Source organism: Panthera leo, chromosome D1 (assembly GCF_018350215.1).
Source record: "Panthera leo isolate Ple1 chromosome D1, P.leo_Ple1_pat1.1, whole genome shotgun sequence".
NCBI lineage: Eukaryota > Metazoa > Chordata > Mammalia > Carnivora > Felidae > Panthera > Panthera leo.
The window spans coordinates 101,375,804-101,401,910 of NC_056688.1; the positions used below are offsets into that span (position 1 = coordinate 101,375,804).

The window sequence follows — 26,107 nt, forward strand, 5'->3', positions numbered from 1 at the left end:
TTGTAGCAACTTTTTACTAGACATGTATTCAGAGGTAAGGGAAACCAAGGCAAAAATGAATGATTGAGACTTTGCCAAGATTAAAAGTTTCTGCAGAATGAAGGAAACAATCAACAAAACTAAAAGGCAGCTTACAGAATGGGAGAAGATATTTGCAAATGACGTATGTGATAAAGGGTTAGTATCCAAAATCTATAAAGAACCTGTCGAACTCAACACCCCAAAAATAAATAGTATAGTTAAGACATGGTCAGAAGACATGAATAGATATTTTACCAAAGAAAACATACAGATGGTTAACAGACACATGAAAAGATGCTCAATATCACTTATCATCAGGGAAATACAAATAAAAACCATAATGAAATATCACCTCACACCTGTCAGAATGGCCAATATTAACAACACAAGAAGCAACAGGCACTGACAAGGATATGAATGGATAAAGAAGCTTTTCAATTTCTATATAATAAATACAAAGTTTTAAAGAATATATAAAATTATATTAATTATGTATGTTTATAATTTACTTAATAAGTTTCCAAACTATTTAGTTTCTACTGTTTTGCCATACTAATAATATACTCATGAAGATTTTTATATAATTTAATAACTTGTATTATTTTGCAAAGCAGATTTCCAGAAGCAAGTTTTCTTCCTACTGAACATATGTATGTTTTCAACTGTTTTTGGACCTAAGGCAAGATGTTTAGAAAAATTATATTCCTCAGTTCATGACATTGTATCATCATTGGGCCAGGCAAAGGCCCTCTCTTTCCTTAGTTTATTTTTCATTCCAATTTGTTATGAGCTGAATTGTCGCACCAAAATCATATGTTGAAGCCTTAACCCTCGGTATTTCACAATGTGACTGTATTTGGAGGTAGAATCTTTAAAGAGGTAATTTGATTAAAATGGCTTGTTAAAGTCATTTGGATAGGGGCCCTATCCAACGTGACTGGTGTCCTTATAAGAAGAGGAGACTAGGACACCCAGAGAGAAACTAGACATGTACCTAGAACCAACAATGACCATGTGAAGACATAGCGAGAAGGTGGCCATTTACAAGCTAAGAGACTCCTCAGAAGAAACCAAACCTGTCAAGCCTGTGATCTTGGACTTCTAGATTCCGCAACTGAAAAGATACATTTCTGTTGTTCAAGCCACCCAGTCTGTGTTTTTTTGTTATGCAGCCCCAGCAAACTCTACATCTTTCACCTTATTTGTTTATTCAGTTCCCTCTCCCACTACCAGCAGGTAACCTTCCTGATGTATTTAATGTCTATCTGGTTTTTTTGTGTGTGTTCTTACAGGACAGTTTCCTTTCTACATAATCCTATTGTTCATTGCATGCATAAATATGTATGTATAATTATTACACCTATGATAGTATATGTATATAAGATTTACTGGTTAAAATATATATGTAGGTGACAGGAAATTTATGGATGTAGCCAAGAGGCTTCCTTTTTTTAAAAAAATTAATCTTTGGGGCGCCTGGGTGGCTCAGTCGGTTAAGCGTCCGACTTCAGCTCAGGTCACGATCTCGCGGTCCGTGAGTTCGAGCCCTGTGTCGGGCTCTGTGCTGACAGCTCAGAGCCTGGAGCCTGCTTCCGATTCTGTGTCTCCCTCTCTCTCTCTCTGCCCCTCCCCTGTTCATGCTCTGTCTCTCTCTGTCTCAAAAATAAATAAACGTTAAAAAAAATAAAAAATAAATAATCTTTATTTATTTTTGAGAGAGAGAGAGACAGAGTGTGAACAGGGGAGGAACAGAGAGAGAAGGAGACCAGAATCCGAAGCAGGTTCCAGGCTCTGAGCTGTCAGCACAGAGCCCGAAGTGGGGCTCAAACCCATGAACTGCGAGATCATGACCTGAGCCAAAGTCAGACGTTTAACCAACTGAGCCACCCAGGTGCCCCAAGGCTGACTTTTTAAATACTGTGTTTGATTCTTCCCTAGTAGTTACGTTCTACCTTTCCTCACCTGAAATATAACCATTAAGAAAAGGTAAAATGATAATCTTACTACCTGAGGAATGTTTTTAGAGGACACATTCTCCTTTTAATATCTACTTCACCCCATGAAATAATGGTTAATTGTATTATTTGAAGCAAAAGTGAAGGAAAAAAAAGAAAAGGTGGTATAATAAAAATATTTTAAATGTTTATTTATTTTTGAGAGAGAGACAGAGACAGAGCACAAGCAGGGAAGAGACAGAGAGAGAGGGAGACACAGAATCCAAAGCAGGCTCTAGGCTCTGAGATGTCAGCACAGAGCCCGACACAGGGTGCAAACCCATAGACTGGGAGTGATCATGACCTGAACCAAAGTCAGATGCCCAACTGACCGAGCCACCCAGGTGCCCTAAAAGTTGGCATAATACAATACTATTTATGGATAGAGATTGTTCTAACTTTACTGCTAGGCCATTGGTTTCTACCTCTTTAATATTGCATTTTTGCAATAATGAATCTCTGAATGCACATGAGTTACTTTGACACATACACTTTAATCACTGTGTCCCTTAGATATCAGGGAACTGAACTCACTTCATTAATGGAGGTTCATAGTGCCACAAACAACACTCAAGGGATGTCTGGTTGAATTCCTGCAGGGAGATCTTGTTAAGGAGCTATTTCCAAGTGGCATCTTCCCCAAGGATATAAAAGGCAATTTGTGGATTCTAGAATCACCCGTGCTTCAGAGTTAGGTATTTTATTGAACCGCATTTAGAGACTGTCACTAAGAGCCTGAAGCAGATTCTCCTTTAGAGGTGGGTAGAAAATATTTGTCTTATTTTTGTATAATGGCTTTTGAAAGATCCAAAACTCTACCTCAAACTGAGCCCCTTCACTTCCATTTTGAAAGGCACTCGACACTATGAATAATCCAATAAGATAATAAGTTAATCTGTTTCCAAGATTTGTAGCCTTTGGGAGAATACATGTTGTTAAATATGATCCGGCTATTATGTTTCCAAATCAGGGCTGGTATTGTTATGTCTTATGTACCCAAATAAATTATATCCCTCCTGAAACCATAACTTTTGCTCACTGAGTTTATGTATATCATAGTTTTATTTCTTCCATATTAGCTAAAAGAAAACTGCATATTTCCCCTGACAATCTGTGAGAAAAAGAATTCCTAATGCTGTTCCTTTTTGAGAATATAAAATCACAAATTATCTTGAGAAAACTCCCTTTGAATATGATAATATACAGATATACTATCTCCTAGTAAAACTAATCTGCCAATATTATAGTTGAGAAGATCTCACTCATAAAGAAAAACCTGTCTTTGAGGAGAGACGCTGCATAAATAGAAGTGAGACTTTAAGAAACCGCAAACTCCAAGATCCCTGGTTTTATAGGACAGAACCTCTATAACAAGGAAGAAAATGTTCACTTGCTGGGTTGCCCTTACCTCACATGACGCAAAATAAGACGTTCAAAAATAAATTTACTTTTTAAAAAATTCTGCCTCATAATTTTATAGTAAAAGAAGGCTCTAAGTACATGGAAACTACTTCCATATATACTTTTTAAGGTTATGATTATTAGCCATGAAACATTGGTGTTAATGAAAGCTCAACTTTTTACCCTCCACGTGACTCATTAGTATTCGTAAGAAGATTGAAAATGCCTAGAGTATGATCAGAGATGACATTGTTAAATACTCCAAAATTCACGTTTGTTAGCTTCATTTGACACTACTTTTATTTCTATTTTCTGATCACATGGGGCTCCCTGCTACAAAGGATGAGCAAACTTCCTTCAGATAACATGTCACCTCTCACACACAAAGAATGGAGTCATCTCAGGAGAATCAACATGAGGACACAGACAGCCGGAGATGAAAATTATGTTCACTGTGTATCCGATAGGATAGTATGACCAGAAAATTGGTATAGCCCTGATTGTGGAATGCACTGAAAATGAAGCTGAAGCATCTTTCAATTATTATTTTTTTTTAAAAAGGCTCAGATTATATACCTTAATTACGCAAAAAGCTTTAGCGACTGCCATTTTTCTACCAGCTAACCTGAGAGAATTATGATAGGGAAAGCAAGACAGATGCAATAGTCAAGTCCAGTGATAAAGAAAGCTTGACCTACGCAAGTAGAAGAGGAAGACGCTTAGGATGGGGAAGTATTTAGAGAAATTGGCCAACAATGCATATGGAGTTTTGAAAGAGCAAATTGGAAGATGAATAAGATGTTTGTCTTTTAAAATGGTTGCTTTTTAAAATATATTTTTGCTCTTTAGTATGAAGGATATAATGAGCAACATATCAGATTCCAGCAGAAATGGAAGAGCTGATATAATTTAGATTTTTTTTTGCTTAGGGTTGATGTGTTTGCCAAGGGAGACAATGCAGAGCCAGAAAGCTGTGAACAAAATATTAAAAGTCGTAAACAAAGAAGATAAGGTCATAAAGAGGCATGGAGGTGGGGACACAGAAGCAATATTCTGTAGTGTAATGTTTGAGGATAAAAGAAAAGCTAGAATCTTGAAACAGAGGGTTGTCCCTGTGTGGAAAAGGATGAAGATTGAGGAACATATTAGAAGTTAGGGTTTTTTGTGTGTTTGTTTGCTTTTTACAATTTTTAAAAAAAATTCTTGAATTAGATGAAAAAAATGCTATCTTAAGTATCTATAAGACCAACCACACTAATGTGCCCCAGATTTAAATATTAGTTTCTGTAAATTATTGTTTAAATGTCTCATAAGCCTCTAAAGTTTACTATGTTCAAAATGCCACTGTTGGGGCGCCTGGGTGGCTCAGTCGGTTAAGCGTCCGACTTCAGCTCAGGTCACGATCTCGTGGTCCGTGAGTTCGAGCCCCACGTCGGGCTCTGGGCTGATGGCTCAGAGCCTGGAGCCTGCTTCTGATTCTGTGTCTCCCTCTCTCTCTGACCCTCCCCGTTCATGCTCTGTCTCTCTCTGTCACAAAAATAAATAAACAATAAAAAAAAAATTCAAAATGCCACTGTAATCACTCCATCTTAAACCACATTCTCTAATATTCAAAAATGTCATGGCTGTTGATCCAGTAGCAAAAACTTAAAAAAAAATCACAAAGTCTTTCCTGATCTGGCCTCATCTGTTATCCCCTCATATCCGTCTCACATAATATGAATTATGTTGAAGGTACCATCTTCTTTCTGCTACCAACTGTTAAATGTATCTCCTTCCCTCTACCTCCAGCTTCTCCACTTGAACCCAAGTCAACATTATCATCCCCAGGAGCCTTGTAACAAATGCTTGACTCTCTTTCTAAGTTTCTATTCATGTGTACCTCTTTCCAAACCTATAACTTATTATCTTCATGTCAGTAGGAGTTCTCATTTTAAATTTAAAGTTGATCATGTTATTTACCTACCTTAAAATTTTTTGGTTTTTTTTTTCATTTTTTTAAATGTGTATTTATTTATTGAGCGGGGAGGGGCAAGGAGGGAGGGAGAGAGAATCCCAAGCAGGCTCTGTGCTGTCAGCTCAGAGCTCCATACGGTGCATAAACTGTGAGATCATGACCTGAGCTGAAGTCAAGAGTTGGATGCTTGACCTACTAAGGCACCCTGGTGCCTCAAGTTCCCTTTTATTTTTTATTTTTATTTTTTAAATGTTCATTTATTTTTGAGAGAGAGAGAGATAGCATGAGCAGGGGAGGGGCAGAGAGAGAGGGTCTGATCTGTCAGCACAAAGCCTGATGGGAGGGCTCTTACTCACAAACCACGAAATCATGACCTGAGCCAAAGTTGGACACATTACCAACAGAGCCACCCAGGTGCCCTCAAGTTCCATTTTAAAAATGAACAAAACACTGGGGCACCTGGGTGGCTCAGTCTGTTGAGCATATGACTCTGGATTTTAGCTCAGGTCATGATCCCCGGGACGTGGGTTCAAGCCCCACGTGGGATTTTCTCTCTCTCTCTCCCTCTGTCCCTCTCCCTGACTTGTTCTCTCTCAACCTCTATCCTAAATCAATAAAAAATAAATAAACAGGAACAAGTTGTAGTACAAGTTGTAAACAGAGAAGACAAGTTCTTTTCTACTCCTGTGCAGTATCTTCAAGAAATACATGCCTGCCTGAAATCCTGGAATGTTCTTCCTGTGATCTATGAAGTAGTTGGTTCCTTCCAACACTTTAGGTTTCAGTTCAAATGTCACTCTCTCAGAAAGGCCTTCTCCTAACATCCTATGCGATATCATCATCCCAGATTATCCTAATGTATGTTTCTATTCAATTTATTTATTGTGTTTATTACAACCTTCAATTATCTCATTTATGAGTTCCATTACCAGCCTTTTGTCTCTTCTTTATTATTGGAATAGAAGTCTCATGAACTGAGGAACAAGTAATTTATCTGGAGATTGAACATTCTCTTGCACAAGTAGGAAATAAACAAATACTTGGTAAATAAATAAGTAAGGAGATGGCTCGGGTTCCTGGGTGGCTTGGTCAGTTGAGCATCCAACTTTGGCTCAGATCATGATCTCATGGTCCATGAATTTGATGCCCGCGTCAGACTCTGTGCTGTCAGCTAAGAGCCTGGAAACTGCTTCAGATTCTGTCTCCCTCTCTGTCTGCCTCTTCCCCACTCACAGTCTCTCTCTCTCTCTCCCTTGAATAAGAAAATGGCTCAAAGAAACCAGGAAAAGAATGATGATGTAGTAAATACTCTACAATGTTAGAAGTTATTCTGGTCTTGTTTTTTCTGATTATTTCCGTATTGTTGCTTCATTCGTTTTTTCTCACTGCAGAATGGTTCTCTATTCCATCCTATTGTAAGAGAGAAAATGTCAACAACTTGAGCTTTAACAGTTCAGGCATTTACGACCTGTAGTCTTTTTTTTTAGACCACTTTATTAAGGTATGGTTGACATACAAAAAGCTTATCCATGTTTGATGGGTACAATTTGATGAGTCTGAAGTTACATCAGTGAACCCATCACCACAACATACCATAACCATATCCATCATGTCCAAACATTTCCTCCTACTCACTTTTATTATTATTATTATTATTATTATTACTATTACTATTAATTTTGTGTGTTTATGTGCAAGAATACTTAAACTTCTGGTAAATGGTGGATGTTATGTTATATGATGATATAGTCTTGATTCTCTAGAATGTAACACAAGATGGTACTTTTTTGAACAGGTGCCCACCACTGGAACTATCAGTCGTAATTGGGAAGGGATTCTAATTGGCTCAGTTAGGAACAGATGACCATTCTCGAAACAAGCAACTCTAGGAAAATATTCAGTCATATTATAATAGCATGCTGATCCGTTGGGAAATATATGCAATGAAATTATCATAGAGGTTTTATAATGTAAGGATGTTTATTACCATTGCAGTAGTGAAATATGTCAAAAGTAGGAAAATATGTCAAGATAAAGTTCAACTAAAAACAAAGGCCAGATATATTATGTTTTTAAAATAATGTTATAATATTCTATAAATTAAAAATACTGATTAAAAATAACCATGATGGAACTTTATAACTTGTGAGGCAAGAAGGAAAAGTTATGAGAAAAAAAAAGGAAAAAGAAATAGTATCCAATAAAGCATAATGGGTTGTTTTACAAAGATTTGTAATTTTTACAGGTCTTATTTTCTGAAAGCTGAAGAGAAAATAAGTCATCTAAAAAATAAAAGACATATTTCCAGGGCACCTGGGTGGCTTAGTCAGTAAAGCACCCAACTCTTGATTTTGGCTCAGGTCATGATCTCACAGTTTGTGAGTAGAGCTCTGCATTGGGCTCTGGAAGGACAGAGTGGAACCTGCTTGGGAGTCTCTCTCTCCCTCTCCCTTTGTCCTTCCCCTGCTTGTGTATGCTCTCTCTCTGTGTTTATCAAATAAATAAATAAATAAATAAACGTTAAAAAAAGACATATTTCCAAGTATTTTTGTCTGGGTTAATAAAATGGAAAATGAGAAAAAAACAGTTAACAGATATGGATGGTAGAAATTGCAAATTCAATGTCCATTAGCTAGAAGTTATAGAAAGATAGGATAAAGAAAATGGGGCAGAATAGTGACTAGAATCATCCAATCTTACAATAAAGCAACAAGTCCCAGATTAAGAAATCACAAGGACAAATTGGATTTTTTGAAGCCATACAATTCCTCAAGGCTTTTCGCACTCAAGAGACATATAAGATAGAAATCATGGCTTCAAATACCTGGCAAGCTAATAAGATATTCAAAACTTAATAAGAATGTGAGGAAGGAAATCCTCCAATAATGAATGAAGCTGGGTCATCTATTTAATTTGCTGCACTTGCTTTTTCTCTCTTCCAAATGACTGTAGTTTACTAGTCCTAGCACCCTGATTTCAATAACCAAGTTAGATTCATACATCATTCCAGGAAATCTCACCTAAGGAATTACCCTTACTGCCTAATGAAAGTCCTAAAAAATAAATCTTTAGAGTTTGTAACCACTTCTCCTTTTCTTCTCCAAACAGATGAGTTTCCAAACCCTTACATGGCTCCAGGGAACCTCACCCTGGTGACTGAGTTCATTCTCATGGGAGTCTCAGACCGCCCAGAGCTCCAGATTCCACTCTTCTTTGTTTTCCTGGTGATCTATGGGTTGACCATGGCAGGGAACCTGGGCATCATCACCCTCACCAGTGTTGACTCTCAGCTTCAAACCCCCATGTACTTCTTCCTGCGCCATTTGGCTATCATCAATCTTGGCGATTCTACTGTCATTGCCCCTAAAATGCTGATCAATTTTTTAGTACAGAAGAAAACCACCTCATACTATGAATGCGCCACCCAACTGGGAGGGTTCTTATTTTTCATTGTAGCCGAGGTGCTCACGTTAGCTGTGATGGCTTATGACCGCTATGTGGCCATTTGTAACCCCCTGCTTTACATGGTGGTGGTATCTCCACAGATCTGCCTTCTGCTGGTATCCCTCACATACCTCTATGGCTTTTCCACAGGTATTGTGGTTTCATATTGTATATTTTCTCTGTCTTATTGCTCTTCCAATGTAATCAATCATTTCTTCTGTGATATTGTCCCACTGTTAACATTGTCCTGCTCTGATACTTACTTTCCAGAGACAATAGTATTTATATCTGCAGCTACAAATTTGGTCTTATCCTTGATAATAGTTGTAGTATCTTATTTCAATATTGTTTTGTCCATTCTAAGGATGCGTTCATCAGAAGGAAGGAAAAAAGCCTTTTCCACATGTGCTTCACATATGATGGCTGTCACTGTGTTCTATGGGACCCTTCTCTTCATGTATTTGCAGCCTCAAACTAACTACTCATTGGATACCGATAAAATTGCTTCCGTGTTTTATACACTGGTGATCCCCATGTTGAATCCCATGATCTACAGCCTGCGGAATAAGGATGTGAAGGCTGCCTTACAGAGATTTCTAACAATTTCATGCTATTCTTTAAAATCAATGTAATTTTAGAGCTCTATAGGTAAATGATGAGATGGTTAAAATAGGTTACCATATGTCAGAGAAAGCAAAAAGGTGGCTGACATAGGTTTACAATTAATCCCAGGAATTAAAAGGAGCTAGGATTTGGGAAGCATTGAATTAAAAACTAAACTCAAGTTCTTGGAAATGTGAGGTTGTTACAGAAACAAACATTGCTCACTAACTTCATACCCAATTTTAAAAGAAATATTTCAGGGCACCTGAGTGGCTCAGCCAGTTGGGCAACCGACTTCGGCTCCAGTCATGATCTCACAGTTTGTGAGTTCAAGCCCCGAGTCGGTCTCTGTGATGACAGCTCAGAGCCTGGGGCCTGCTTCGGATTCTGTGTCTCCCCCTCCCCTGCTCACGCTCTGTGTCTCTCTGTCTCTCAATAATCAATAAATGTTAAAAGAAAAATTTTAAAGAAATATTTCCAGGAATTGGGAGAGACATATGTTTAAAAAAAAAAGTAAATAAACTTGAACAAAGTAATAAAATACAGCTGAGAGAAGTAAATTGATCCTTCTTATCCTTTGGTTTCTGTTTTTGCTTTGTGCCTGGGTACGTTGGGGTATAGTGGATCACTGCATTTTGAAGAACTATAATCCAGATAGTTAAAATCCTCTTCAAAGCCAAGTGAATAAAATTGAACTGAAAAATATATTTAAAATAAAACTCCTTACTATTGTCTGATTGAAAAAAACATATAATACTGATGAATTTACATTCTGAACACTAAATCTGATTGACATTATTTTATTTTATTTTTAATTAAAATTTTTTTTAATTTTTAATTTTTTTAATGTTTATTTATTTTTGAAAGAGAGAGACAGAGCTTGAGCCGGGGAGGGATAAAGAGAGAGGGAGACACAGAATCTGAAGCAGGCTCCAGGCTCTGAGCTGTCAGCACAGAACCCAACACGGGGCACGAACTCCTCAGCTGTGAGATCATGACCTGAGCTGAAGTCGGACACTTAACCAACTGACCCCGCCCCCCGCGCTCCTGATTGAAATTATTTTAATGAAATTAATATAATTTATATAACTTTCCAGTGAAAGACCCAGAGGACAGTCATTAATATTTTCGTGTTGATTCATAAATTTACTGGAGGATTTTCTTTTTTCCCTACTCTCTCAGTCTTCTTTATTGTGTATAATATATGTCCTGTACTTGATATCATTAGACATTCCAGGGATCATGTTTGTGAGAATTCCTTGTATCATTAGAGGGAAATTTTTGTTGTTGTAATAGACTTTTTTGCTGTTTTTTGAGAGTTTTTGATCAGTGAGTATACACCAATCTCTATTGTACAATTTTGAATAGAGGTAACCAGATTGTATTATGGACCTATTAAACCAGCATCACCAGAAAAAGGTCAATAAATCCATATTTTAATCAGTTCTATGGCTGATTTCCACACTTACCCTTAGGAATGAGTCTTGACAAATAGTCAAAGAACTAAACTGGAAGAGATATGGGCATCTGTCATTTCATTGCATTTTGCTTTATTGCACCTCACAGACATTCTTGTTTTTAAAAATGTTTGTGGCAACCCTGTCTCAAGCAAGTCTAGCAGCATGATTTTTCCAAAAGCATTTGCTTACTTTGTGTCTCTGGCACATTTTGGTAATTCTTGTGATATTCCAAACGTTTGTTATGGTAATCTGTGGCCAGTGGTTATGAATTACTGAAAGTTCCATTGATGGTTAGCATATTTTAGCAATAAAGTTTTTTAAATTATGTACATTGTTTTTTAGACATACTGTTATTGCACACTTAATAGACTATAGTATAGTGTAAACGTAATTTTTATATGCCTTAGGAAAACAAAAAAAATCATTGGATTTGCTTTATTGTGATACTTTATTTATAACAGTGGTGTGCAACCTAACCTTCAAAATCTTTGAGGTATGCCTGTATATGGAAAATCATGTTAACCTGCTCTGGGTATGTTCACTTTACTTATAAATGAATTCCAGTGTTGAATATCTTCTTCAAGTATAGGCACTAAATATTTAGGCATAAGAATTATGATATAAGAAAAGAAATGCAATCCTACAAAACAAAATTAGACTCATAGACATGAAAGAATTATAATTGAGGTATCCTTAGATTACCTGCCCCCAAATCTTTTTTAAACTCTTCCCTACTAATTTCCTTCCTAATTAAGTTAAATTCTTTCAAAACTACCCAATTTGGGGAGAAGAAATATGAGGCATCCCAGAGAAATGTTGTTTTTTTTTTTTAAGTTTATTTATTTTGAGAGAGACAGAGACAGAGAGGGAGTGGGGTAGGGGGAGAGAGAGGCAGAGAGAGAATCCCAAGCCAAGGTTAAGAGTCAGATGCTTAATCAATTGAGACACCCAGGCTCCCCGAAAATGTTTTCTTTTATCAGTTATACTAACATCGTGACAAAGCCTTTAGTGGATACTTTGCATTGTCCCTTGTTTCCTTTAATTTGTTGTAAAATTATTGATGAATGGTCCTAGTTTTAGAATGGACAGCTAGAGCAGACGCTTTAGTAAGCAAGGAGACCACAAAGTCCTTTGGAATCTTCTTATTACCCTGAACTTAGGTATGGGAGTGTATAGATCCACTAAATAATAGGAAAGAATAAAATTATGTAGTCTTTAATTTATTTTTTTTAGTTTATTTATTTATTTTGAGAGAGAGAGATAGAACATGAGCAGGGGAGAGGCAGAGAGAGAGAGAGAGAGAATCCCAAGCAGTCTCTGCACTGTCATCATAGAGCCCGACACGTGGCTTCAACTCTTGAACCATGAGATCATGACCTGAGCTGAAATCAAGAGTCAGATGCTTAACCGACTGAGCCACCCAGGCGTCCCATGTAGAGTCTTTTAGTATGCACCCACTGTTGATGTTAAAATATTATTGATCTAGTCTAATGTTACAAGATGGAAATCCTTAATTTACTACACTTGTCTGATCAGCCAAGTTCTGTTCACTGAGCATGGTTTTATTATACATTTATTCGCAGACACTATGCCTTATAAATCTTGTTTGTGATGAGACATGAGTGAGGAAATGGATGCTTAGGAGGAGCTAAGCCATGAAATACTTATGGATACTGACAGTGATTGCTACAAGTCTGAATAGGAAGGTATGGATTGACATTAAGCAGGACCATCGGGTAAATATACCTGCAGGATTCATGGGATAAAGTTTCTGGACTCCCATATAAAATGTAGGTATGGTTTTCCATGACCGTTTATAAAATGTCTTCTATCCGTTGTATTTTATTTAATTGTTTTACCTGATACAATATTTTAAGATTAAAAAAAAGAATTGAGGAATCGAATGTAATTTCTGAACTCTTTACATATTTCTTTTTATTTTTTAATGTTTATTTATTTTTGAGAGACAGAGAGAGACAGCGCATGAATGGGGGAGGAGCAGAGAGAGAGGGAGACACAGAATCCAAAGCAGGCTCCAGGGTCTGAGCTATCAGTACAGAGCCAGATACGGGGTTCGAACTCAGGAACCATGAGGTCATGACCTGAGCTGTAGTCAGACACTTAACCGAGGTGCCCCATACTCTTTAAATATTTCTGATTCAGAGGTGCCTGGGTGGCTCAGTCAGTTAAGTGTCCGGCTTTGGTTCGGGTCATGATCTCATGGTTCCTGAGTTCGAGCCCTGCATCTGGCTCTGTGCTGACAGCTCAGAGCCTGGAGCATTCTTCGGATTCTGTGTCTCCCCATCTCTCGGCCCTTTCCCTGCTCATACTCTGTCTCTCTCTCTCTCTCTCAAAAATAAATAAACATTTAAAAAATAAACAAATATTTCTGATTCATTAGTAAGAGTGTCCTTTTAATTACATTCAGCATTGAATGCCTTGTTCAGAATCACTGCTCCTCAGGATTTTGTTAGTTTGTTTTTAAGTGTTGTACTGTACATAATGGACAAGCATCTCAATACCAAACCTCAAGTCGCGGCGTTTTATAACAAGACACAAGTAGAGATGGGATATTTAGCCAATTGTACCAGATGTGTTCCCCAAACAGGGACGAGGAAGAAAAAGGCAGTATACATTCAAAGTATTATTTAATATCTGGAACATGTAGTTCAAGCATATACAATTTCCTATCTTGATCTTTCCCTAGCTTGATCATCATTTACACAATGTAAGCAGCATGTGATTTTTAAGCCTTTGCTATATTTTCTCCTTCACAGTGTCTTTTTAATACATCATGGAAAAGAAATGTAAGACTCCATCCCCTTCTTCATTATATCGCAGCCCAGTGTTATAGTTAACTTTTTGCTCAAAGGATAGGAGAAAATTTTAAATTCATAGCCAGTATATAAAATTCACATATCCACACTTCATTCCCCATGCACCATTGGCAACATATTTCTTATTCACCATCTAGGTCAAAGTGACTAGGGTGGAAACTAATGCCCAGAGCTTTTACCAAATGCCCTGTGCATACAGTATTAAGGGGGAGGCCCTTAAAGGAAATAGATACTCATCTCACAGGAAGTTATGAGAGTTTTAAAAATGTAATTCACACTTGCCCTTTAAAGCAAATCTCAAAGATTGCCACTAATCATCTACTACCACAAAAATTATGTTTAAAAATTAACTAATCATAATATTTTAAGAGTTAGGAGAACCTTAGAGCAATAATACTATACTAATGGCAGAGATATAGATATGCAGTTCTTTACAAACAGGGAATCACATCAATAAACCTTCAAAGCTTTCTCGAGGTATCAATTGAACAGGGACTGTAATTTTTCTAATAATCTTGCTTGCATCATGCTGTGAGGCAAGATCTTTTGGGACAGAGACACTAATAAATGCGTGCAGTCACCTGCTATTCAGACCCATTGTGTGAAGAAAGAGAGCACCTTCTACCTGGGTAGATAAGAAGAATATATTTCAAAATGGTGGGCTTTGACTTATTGACTTATTAACAATCCTGTAGCAGCTCAAGATAAGAATTTTAAAAAATAAATAGAGTAGAGGGTGCCTGGGTGGCTCAGTCGGTTAAGCATCTGACCTCAGCTCAGGTCATGATTTCACGGTCTGTGAATTCATGCCCCACATTGGGCTCTGTGCTGACGACAGCTGGGAGCCCGGAGCCTGCTCGGATTCTGTGTCTCCCTCTCTCTCTCTCTGCCCCTCCCCCACTCATGCTCTGTCTCTCTCAAATAAATAAATGTGAAAAATTTTTTTAATTAAATAGAGTATAACATGATGGACAAGTGCATTTTTAAAATAAAAGTAAACTGTTTTCTCTGATTTTACATTAGATTTATTTATATTTATATTTATATTTACATTTACATTTATATTTATATTTATATTTATATTTATATTTATATGTGTTTCTTTTTGGATTTAAATATATATTTATTTATACATATTTTTATTTTTAGATTATATATTTTATATGTATTTTATTTCATATATATAATTTCTTTTCAGATTAAAGAAAATAAAAATTTCAGTTCAGAATCTCTGAAGAAATTTGGAAAAATCAGGCCCGTGATTTATCAGATTATAATCTATGCCAAAACTATGTCTCTGCATTTATTATAGCTAGAGAATTCACGCAGGATTAGTGGGGAGTAAATTGGACAAAGGTCACCAGTGTGTCTTTAGAAATATTTTCCAAAGCAATGACTGCAACATAAGAATAAGAAGAAGAAATATTCAAATATAATTATTATGATATTAATCTCAAAATAGTTAACCGAATGTTACTATTTATTTCTTTATTATCTAACATGTAGAAGAGACTGCACTAGGAAATGACAAAAAACCATCATGGCTCTCAATTTTAAAATGTCTAACTAACATCTAGAAAGGGAAGATGTATGGATACAGATGGTCGTTATACACGTGGCGAGAACTATAAATGAATTATGTGTCAAGTGATTCTAGAAAAAAAATATGAAATATGTTAACATGGGAAGTAGCTCTTCACAGAATAGATGACGTTTCAACAGGCATTAAGGATAAAAGAATGTTCCTTTCCTCATCCATTTTTCTTGTAAAGAAGAGTACAGTAAACCCTTGGATTGCAAGTAACTTGTTCTGTGAGTGTTCCACAAGATGAGCAAACATTTATAATAATTTAATTTGATAAATGAGTGATGTCTTGCAATGCAAGCAGTACGTGATGCTGAAAGTAACATGATCACGAATAAGCCAAAGGATCTTCAATCTCTCTCTCTCTCTCTCTTTCACTGCGGGATTGTGGGTGATCATCTCCCATGCTTGGATGCTCAGTCTCAGGCTCTGGTGTCTGGAAGAAATTAGTGATTTTTCAGAACGTTGGATGGAGCTCACAACTGGCGCTAGTGTATTTATATTATATATATATATATATATATATATATATATATATATATATAATAGTGTATTTATATTTGTCACTTCTAAGCACCTATGGACAGTCCTTTGCTTTTCCATACAAGACTAAACTTGGGAATGTTTTGCTTCATTCTAAATCATTGGATAAGTTCTTTGTTAAAGTTGCAGGAAAATAAAAAGATTCCATTGAGCCAATAGATAGCAGTGGTTCCGTTAGTTATAGTGAAAGTTGTCCCAGACAATAACGCTCCTGTCATTCATCTCCCTCACATCAACCAAGAAGGTTTTCAAAGGTAAATGCAGGTTAATTGTATTTGTCTTTATATTTTTTATTTTCTTTATTATTCTGTATTATATGACAGTATTATAATTCATTTTTATATGAATATTTTGGAGTTTTACAACGAATCACCTGAGTTTCCATTATTTCTTACAGGGAAATTCACTTTGATAAACAAGTGCTTTAAATTACAGGCCTATTTCTGGAATGAATTATGCTTGCAAACCAAGGTTTTACTGCACGGGAAATGGCAAGAACAAAGTAGAGAAGCAAGGAAGGGCATGCTGTTATTGACAAGTGGAGACCAGTTTGATTAACTGGACCAATGGATGTCCACTGCTGGTAGAGAGAATTGAATGGAATTGAGATTATAAAAATATTAAGGGATGAGATTATAAAAGTTTACATATACTTTTAAATATAATTCATGCTTTACTTTTAATACAAAGTAAAATGGTTTGTCTGTACAAATGTCAGAATTTTGTGTGTTGTAGTGAAGCAAAACAATTGAGAAGAAAAGAGACCAGAAAAATAAAGGAAATTGAGGCAAAGCTTTCTTTCCAGTCTAGTCTACTGCCCATTCTTTGGCTGCTCTGTTTTCAGACAGTAGTGCTTGGAAATGAATGGTTCTCAATATATATTATTGAAAGAGTGAATGAGTTAATTGAGATAGGCTCCTAAGGGAGTAGCAGTTGGACATAACCAAGAAAAGGGTGGAATGTGCACAGTCTTGCTTATTGATCAGGATGGGAGGTGTTGCTTAGATCTGTTTACAGGTAAGTTGCTCATCTACTCAGATTAGTGAGATTGGTGATGGTGTGTGTTATGCTAGCGTGTAGCTTTTGGAACTGTGTTGTAACTACTAGTAAGTAGATCATGATTCCATTTTTAGAATCTTAACCGTAATATTTCAATTAATTAAAACAGATTCTTTGTTTAAAATATTTTCGTAGTTATATATTTTTCTATTTTTTTTTAATTTACATCCAAATTAGTTAGCATATAGTGCAGCAATGATTTCAGGAGTATATTCGTTAATGTCCCTTACCCATTTAGCCCATCCCCCCTCCCACAACCCCTCCAGTAACCCTCTGTTTGTTCTCCATATTTAAGAGTCTCTTATGTTTTGTCCTCCTCCCTGTTTTTACATTATTTTTGCTTCCCTTCCCTTATGTTCATGTGTTCTGTGTCTTAAAGTACTCATATGAGTGTAGTCGTATGATATTTGTCTTTCTCTGACTGACTAATTTCACTTAGCATAATACCCTCTAGTTCCATCCACATAGTTGCAAATGGCAAGATTTCATTCTTTTTGATTGCCGAGTGATACTCCATTGTATATATATACCACATCTTCTTTATCCATTCATCCATCAATAGACATTTGGGCTCTTTCCATACTTTGGTTATTATTGATAGTGCTGCAATAAACATTGGGTGCATGTGCCCCTTCGAAACAGCACACCTGTATCCCGTGGATAAATGCCTAATAGTGCAATTGCGGGGTCATAGGGTAGTTCTATTTTTAGTTTTTTGAGGAACCTCCATCCTGTTTTCCAGAGTGGCTGCACCAGCTTGCATTCCCACCAGCAATTCAAAAGAGATCCTCTTTCTCCACATCCTCACCAACATCTATTGTTGCCTGAGTTGTTAATGTTAGCCATTCTGACAGGTGTGAGGTGGTATCCCATTGTGGTTTTGATTTGTATTTCCCTGATGATGAGTGATGCGGAGCATTTTCTCACGTGTCAGTTGGCCATCTGGATGTCTTCTTTGGTGAAGTGTCTATTCATGTCTTTTGCCCATTTCTTCACCAGATTCTTTGTTTTTCGGGTGTTGAGTTTGAGAAGTTCTTTATAGATTTTGGGTATTAACTCTTCATCTGATATGTAGAACAGTTTCTATTCGAACACAAAAGAACATGCAAGGTAAGTGCATGCCGGGTAATGAGAGTATCATTCTGGATATATTTATTAATTTCATTGCCATCATGTAATAACTATTTATTTCTGTGGTTTGTGACACAAAAATGTTGAGTCTGAAAGCTAATAGTCTACAGAAAGATCTTTTATGAGCAGACCAATAAATAAAAATTTTATTTTATTGCCTCCCCCCCCCCTCTTTTTAGAGTGTGGGGGGGAGAGGGGCAGAGGAAGAGAGAGAGAGAATGAATCTTAAGCACTGAGCATGGAGCCCAACTCAGAGCTCAATCCACAATGCTGGGATCATGACCTGAGCCAAAATCAAGAGTTGGAAACTCAATCAACTGAGCCTCCAGGCACCCCATTATTTTCCCTTTCTCGTTTTTTCTCCTTTTAAAAAAACATTTTACTTAGATTGACTTTCATTTTTTTTTTTTTAATTTTTTTTTTCAACGTTTTTTATTTATTGTTGGGACAGAGAGAGACAGAGCATGAACGGGGGAGGGGCAGAGAGAGAGGGAGACACAGAATCGGAAACAGGCTCCAGGCTCCGAGCCATCAGCCCAGAGCCTGACGCGGGGCTCGAACTCACAGACCGCGAGATCGTGACCTGGCTGAAGTCGGACGCTTAACCGACTGCGCCACCCAGGCGCCCCACTTTCATTTTTAATATGAAAATTAGGTATCTGGAATAGATGGGTTGCTAATTCTTATTTATCTCAATTTCCATCTTGCTGTAATTAGACATTAAAACCCCATGAATATTAATGTTTTAGAAAGGAATATACAATTTATTTATGATAAAATTAAAGTAAATAAGTATTTCTTAAAAGTTTTTACTTACCACACAGTGTTTCCCAATAAACATACTGATTGAAACAAACAAAAAATAACTAAAATGTGTTTTTGGATAAGTTGAATAATAGTTGTAAGAGCTACAAAAGAGCTATTAGTAAACTCTGGATAAGATTTGAAGAAACATAAGTTTTTATTAGATTTGTATATTTATTCCCTGTTTAATTTCCAGAGTGTATAAAGCAGTTTGTATGAGTTTATCTAAGAAAGATTTGTTTTCATTTCTCAGGTATAAAGATGAGACAGAGAGATAGAAGGAGAGAGAAAGAGGGAGAGAGGGAGAGTGAGAGAGAGAGAGGGAGAGAAAGAGAGAGGGAGAAGAAAAGGAGAAGAGAGATGACATTTAACATTAACAGTATGAACACAGTTCTATAATTCTTATGCTTTCCTAAAATAGATTTCCATAAATTATATTTAGATGTTCAATAGTTCAATTAGGAAAGTCAGTCAAAATGAATAAGAAAAATAAATATCCAACCTAAAGTAAGAAAATGAGGATGAATACAAAAACATAATTTAAATTTATATTTCCTTAATAAAAGGTAAAAAGAATTGAAAGAAACACAAATTGACTTATAAAGAGACACATTTTCAAATCTCTTGGAAAGCAAATATCAGTTTATTTTCATTCATAATATATTGTAAAATTCGTGAGGGTTCATTCCCTTGGATCATGTAGGTTCATGTTTCAGAGATAACGATGTGTGGGCAGTATGATAGAAAGCAAAATTTGAAAATGATGAGATATGGTCTCCTGAGTTAAAAACATACGAGTGTGAAACCAAACTACCTATACTCAGACCAGTCATCTGTTTTTGTTTCAGGTGTTACTATTTCAGTTTCCTCTTCCTCGTGTGTAAAGTGAGCATTACAATATGGTTTTTATATAAAGGTCTAGCAACATCAAATGAGACCAATAAACATCTCATTGTACCCTCTCTACCCATTTTTAGTATTTGAATTGTTAATATAACTATGAAGATTATTCTGCAACCTAGAAGGGACTTTAAGTGACAAATTATTAAAGTAAGATAAAAAATACAAACTAGTTTTCTGTCAGCTTTGGGACAACAATGTGGACTATTCCATGGGTCCCATCTTTCTATAGACAATGGATTTGAGAGAAGTGAAATATGCCTTTCCCGCATATATTTCTTTCTGTTCTCCATCTCATTCCCAGAATCACAATATGCTAACAATCACTATTTTGGCAACTAAACCTCTTCACAAGACAGTAAAGTATAAAATTACTACTCATAGGAGCAGCAACTTGAATTTAACTCTTTTCTCTGCTTTCCTATGCAGAAGCCTTGGAAAGATATGGCTCAGATAAATTGCACCCACGTAAAGGATTTTATTCTCATGGGCCTCACAGATCGAAAGGAATTAAAGACGCCCTTCTTTGTGGTTTTCTTATCTATCTACCTCTTCACAGTAGTTGGTAACCTCGGCTTGATCCTAGTCATTAGAACAGACTCAAGACTCAACACACCGATGTACTTCTTTCTTAGCAACCTGGCGTTTGTTGACTTTTGCTACTCTTCTGTCATTACACCCAAAATGCTTGGGAATTTCTTGTACAAACAAAATGTTATCTCCTTCAATGCATGTGCTGCTCAATTAGGCTGTTTCCTGGCCTTCATGACCGCTGAATGCTTGCTACTGGCTTCCATGGCCTATGACAGATACGTGGCCATTTGTAACCCTCTCCTCTACCTGGTTGTCATGTCCCCAGGAATCTGCATTCAGCTTGTGGTTGTTCCCTACAGCTATAGCTTCCTGGTTGCATTATTTCATACTATCCTCACCTTTCGCCTCTCCTATTGCCACTCCAATGTCATCAATCATTTCTATTGTGATGACATGCCTCTCCTCAGGCTAACCTGCTCAGACACTCACTCCAAACAGCTATGGATCTTTGTCTGTGCTGGGATCATGTTCATTTCTTCCCTTCTGGTCGTCTTTGTCTCCTACACGTACATTATTTCTGCCATCCTGAGGATGCGCTCAGCTGAGGGCAGGCGCAAGGCTTTCTCCACATGTGGCTCTCACATGCTGGCGGTCACCATATTCTATGGGACCCTTATCTTTATGTACTTACAGCCAAGCTCAAACCATTCCCTAGACACGGATAAGATGGCCTCAGTCTTCTATACAGTGATCATTCCTATGTTGAACCCTTTGATCTACAGCCTTAGGAACAAGGAGGTGAAAGATGCTCTGAAGAAAGTCATTGTCAATAGAAACCAGGCTTTGTGTTCATTAAATTAAGGAAGTAACTTGAGTAAATCTAAACAGGCTTTTCTTCATGGTCTGCTCTTTAAAAACTATCAGAATGTCTGTTTTTAATATGCAACTTCTGCATATGTGTTCACTGTAGAATGAAATTTTCAAAATATTTTCACTTAAAATGAGATTTTAGATGTGAAAACAACTGTAAGAATTTATAGCCATTCTCATTTTTTAATGGAAAATCTATTAAGACTAATTAATTTTTGGTCCATAGTGAAGTACTGATTTTCTCAATTCTCAAATAAATGAAAAAGCCTCTAATTATCTACATAACTAGTTGCAGGAAGAACATGGACAAAAGTTCAGACTTTTCACCTCTCGGAAATTCCCAGTTCAGAAATCTCTGGCTACATTACCAGTATCCCACATAAAAAGCAAAGATACATGGTATAAATATTCTTTTTCTGACTTGCTAATTTCTTAGAAAAAATATGACAATATAAAGCTGTTCCATATTATAATTTAGCATACTGCATTTATTAAAAAGAATAGTACTACATCCTAACTTTACTTTGTGACTGATTTAACACAACTTTCTACTGACCTGTAAACCTGGCTTGGTACTAAAAGACTCTTTTTGTAAAGAGCAGTAAACTGCTTTTTTTTAAGCCTATGAGAGCTCACTATATTTTTTCCAATTATCTAAATTAAAAAATAATAATAATTAGGCAGTTCAGGGATAGCATCCCAAGGGCATCATCCATTCCATATAAATATACTTAAAATAATGGAAACATCATAAACATTTGGCCAGTAGCAAGGATCATATGATTCATAGTGGGCAAACCTTCAGTAAGTTGATCCTTATTAATCAAGGTATAGCTTAAAACAAAAGGAACCCATTGGACAATGTAGCCTGTGTGTGGGCTTTCACTAGCTTATCAATTAAATGAGGACAATGATACTCATTTTGGAGTCTTCTTAAGGATTAAACAACATGGAAAGGGTAACCGTCAATAATGGTCTTCTATGAACCTAAAGACCTTCAACCAGGTCTTCTATGAACCTAAAGACCTGAGTTCTAGTTCCAGCTGTACTGATGAATTTGAGGGGGCAATATATAGATAAGGATTACCACACACAACTGATAACTGTGATATAGATACATAGATATAGATACAGATGTATAGATTATATAATATCTATATACAGATATTACATATAATATACAATAGATATAGATATAGATATGCATGCATCTGTTTCAAATAAATGCGACAATAATTTTATAATGTTTAATGACATAGAGAATGATTTTTAGTTTGCCACTCATGCATATCATTTAATAATTTTTTTCAGTCTAGGGGTCATAGAAATGCTTAATGACAAAAAACTAGGATGTTATTAAGAGCTAGAGAGAGAAGATCATATTTAAACTTGCCTTAGGTCAGGGTTCACTTTTGATCTTACTATACATTTTGATGGATCATAGAGATACAGGGCTACTCTGATCCAAGGTTCTCAAAAGTTTCTTCCTTATCTTTTCATGAAACACATTCATCTACTATTTGAACATTTCAGTGGCTCCCTGTTTTTGTTTTTTTTTTTTTTTTTTTTACAAAACTCCTGCAGCAGATTGTGAGTCCATATTCTATATACCAAAAGCCTATCATTAACATCTTTGACTTCACAATCTCCTGCCTTGGCAAGCTGGTGGGTTCACTGTGCCACCACTGTGCTATTAAAAAGCATGGATTGAGGGAGCTAACTAGCTCAGTCAGTAGAGCATGTGACTCTTAATCTCATGGTCGTGAGTTCGGATCCCCATGTTGGGTGTAGAGTATACTAAAACAGAACCAAACAAAAAACAAAACAAAACAAAACAAACATGGATTCTTTGTAGTCTACAAGCCCGAATGTGAATAGTGGGTCTAACATTTGCTGAATGAAAAGATCTTAGACAATTTAGTATGCTTACATATGCCTCAGTTTCCTCAGCAGTTAAGAAGATGAAAAAAGTATTGATGAATCAATCTATTACCATAGGATTTTAAAAGGCAAAGGATAAAAAAAAATTCAGAATGAAAACCTTTTTTAAACTGACAATATTTAGATCTCCTACTCTTCATTTTAAAATGTTAAACATTCAGAAAACTATATAAAGTGAAATTTAAGAACTTCAGATTAAAAGTGAAGATTTGTCATATAATTTTAATACGAGGAAAAATATGATTTTCACTTAGAATTTGATTATTTTGTAAATTAGTTTTGTCCTCTTTGAGGAGAAGTGTTTTTAATTTGTTAACAAATTATTCCACAGTGGCAACATATTTTAATGAAATATTTTCCCAAAAAATGTGGGATTATGAAGGTATTTATAGTGGTAAATGATTAGAAACACTTCACACATCCAAATGGGCACCAGATAAACACAAATTACAAGAATAACTAATATGAAAAAATAAGTTGTCAGTCCTTAGAAACATGGAATGCATGGTAAAACGGAAACGTACATTTGAAATTGAAATCAAGTTTAATGAAGTAGTGTATAGTGCGAAATGTAAAGGATGGTCAAAATGAATAGGAAGGAAAAAAAGGCCACAATACCATCTCACAGATATAACTACTGTTAACATTGCGATATCTATGGTTTGCATGGTTTTCCTCCGTGTGTGAAGGATCTGTAGGTCATAATGTGATGTGTGTCTACAGAAATCACTTATGACTATATAACCTGTTTAGCCCGCTGCCCTTTTTTAACATCCTGGATTGTGAACATTTGTCAATATCACAGGGGGCGCCTGAGTGGCTCAGTCCGTTGAACGTCTGACTTCAGCTCAGGTCCTGATCTCACTCACAGTCGGTGGGTTTGAGCCCCGCGTCGGGCTCTGTGCTGACAGCTCAGAGCCTGGAGCCTGTTTTGGATTCTGTGTCTCCGTCTCTCTGCCCCTCCCACACTGACCCTCTGTCTCTCAAAAATGAATAAATGTTAAAAAAATTAAAAAAAAATAATAAATCCAGGCTTGTTTCAACTTTTGAATGGCTACCTAATATTTTACTGAGATGTGCAGTAACTAACTATCAGAGTATTGACAACTTTAATGTTTTGGGAAGTAAAAATGAAACCATTCATATACTTGCATACTTTTATTATTCCACTAATGGCCTAGCACTAAAACCATTGTATCAATCAACGGCAGGACTAATGTAAACAATTTTGATGCTTACTATTACACTACCTTCTAGAAAGATGAACACAAATTTCACCTCCCTTGGTTGTGCAAGGCTATATTTGTTTGCTCACATCTTTACCAACCGCGGATAGTATCATCTTTTAATTTGGTCAACCAAACGAACAATTTATTGCTGGCTGATTCTTTCATATTTGGTAAAATGAAGTTTTTCTCTTTGAAATTAATATAAGCATATGAGTGTAAGTGACACTTATAATTATAGATAGAAATGCATTATGAAAAGAGACTCATCATTGATTTGAGTATTTCTTTAGCATATGGTATAATATGCATGTGTTTTATTAAATTATATTTTCTATGATTTTGCTTATAATACCAACTTATTTTTGTATAACTACCACTCTCTCTTAACAGCTTGCAAAAGCTGTAATCTGAATTTATTTCCCAACTCCAGGTTCCGTGACTTTAACTTTGTAGCCTGAAGTCAGCAATAGTCGGAATATTTATACCACAGAAATCAGAAAAACAACAGATGCTATAAATCAATACTTTTTGAACGCCAGTTGACAAACATTCACTGGTCTGGCAGAGTCCCACTCTATTTTACATTCCATAGCTTATAACACAGTTTACTATTTGTAGGGATAAATAAGTCTTCATTACACTTTAAAGAAATGTCCAGGGGCACCTGAGCGGCTCTGTTGGTTAAGCATATGACCAATTTTAGCTCAGGTCACGATCTCATGGTTTGTGAGCTCGAGCCCCACAGTTGGGCTCTACATTGGAGGTACAGAGCCTACTTGGGATTCTTTTTCTCTCTCTTTCTCTGTGTGTGTGTGTGTGTGTGTGTGTGTGTGTGTGTGTGTCTGTCTGTCCCCTGCTCACACTCTATCAAAGGAAGAAAGAAAGAAAGAAAGAAAGAAAGAAAGAAAGAAAGAAAACGAAAGAAAGGAAGAAAGAAAGAAAACTCCAGACTGTTCTTAGAGCTTTATTTAGTAGATTTATGGGTTACCCACCATGCATTACATATCTGAATTAACTTGTAAGGCTTTTCTCCTTTCCCAAATGCCATTCAACTAATAAATATGTGAAACTATGAATTTATTGAGCTCAAACGTAAACAACAGGAACATATAGGGCCAACACTGTGCGAAGTTAAATATTAAATTAAACACTAGGTTTTAAATTTATTATTTAAAATGAAATCTTAAAAACTATATTTTCACATTTATTGAAAGTTACATTTTTTATTATAGCATCATTTTCATTATATTTATAACAGAAGACTTTTCCACAATCATAATAAATATCTATTTCCACTGAGCTGGTACAGATACAATATCATGTACTTTATAAGTAATATTTTTACCCCTTCCTTTGTTGCATTGGCTAGTACACTAAGAATAATGTCTAGTCAGATTTATAATTGTTTTCTCAGTGGAGTTGAAATGTTTAGTATTTAATCTTAATATATTACTCTGAAATGTGCCCCCATTTCTTTTATCGTTGATAAAACGATATGCCTATAATACTGGGTTTTCATTGTATATGAGATTCCACATTTTAATTCAAGACATTCGTCTTCAACAATTCCCTACATCACTAAACATGTTAGAATTTCTGCCTGGAGCAAATCTGTTGAAGTTAAAAACAGGTGGTATTGAAACCTGAGAATGGCCCACAGGACCAGTGAGGATTATCTTTCCAATCCGGTCACCATAAAATAAGTATGAGTTAAGTTCTTAATGCAAGAAGTGGAAGATTATCCAGCATGAATGCTCCACAGATAAGAATATGAAATGCTTCTACAAGTATTCC

The 26,107-nt window shown here is 36.1% G+C and overlaps 2 protein-coding genes across 2 annotated transcripts; both read left to right on the plus strand.

Annotated features, from left to right (window-relative positions):
* Positions 1-8,501: 8,501 nt before the first annotated feature.
* LOC122200066 (olfactory receptor 8J3-like) lies at positions 8,502-9,449 on the plus strand. Its single transcript, XM_042905486.1, has one exon. It carries the CDS (start codon positions 8,502-8,504, stop codon positions 9,447-9,449), a length of 948 nt encoding a protein of 315 aa, XP_042761420.1.
* Positions 9,450-20,183: 10,734 nt separating this feature from the next.
* On the plus strand, positions 20,184-21,134 carry LOC122199942 (olfactory receptor 1044). Its single transcript, XM_042905335.1, has one exon. It carries the CDS (start codon positions 20,184-20,186, stop codon positions 21,132-21,134), a length of 951 nt encoding a protein of 316 aa, XP_042761269.1.
* The last annotated feature ends 4,973 nt before the right edge of the window (positions 21,135-26,107 follow it).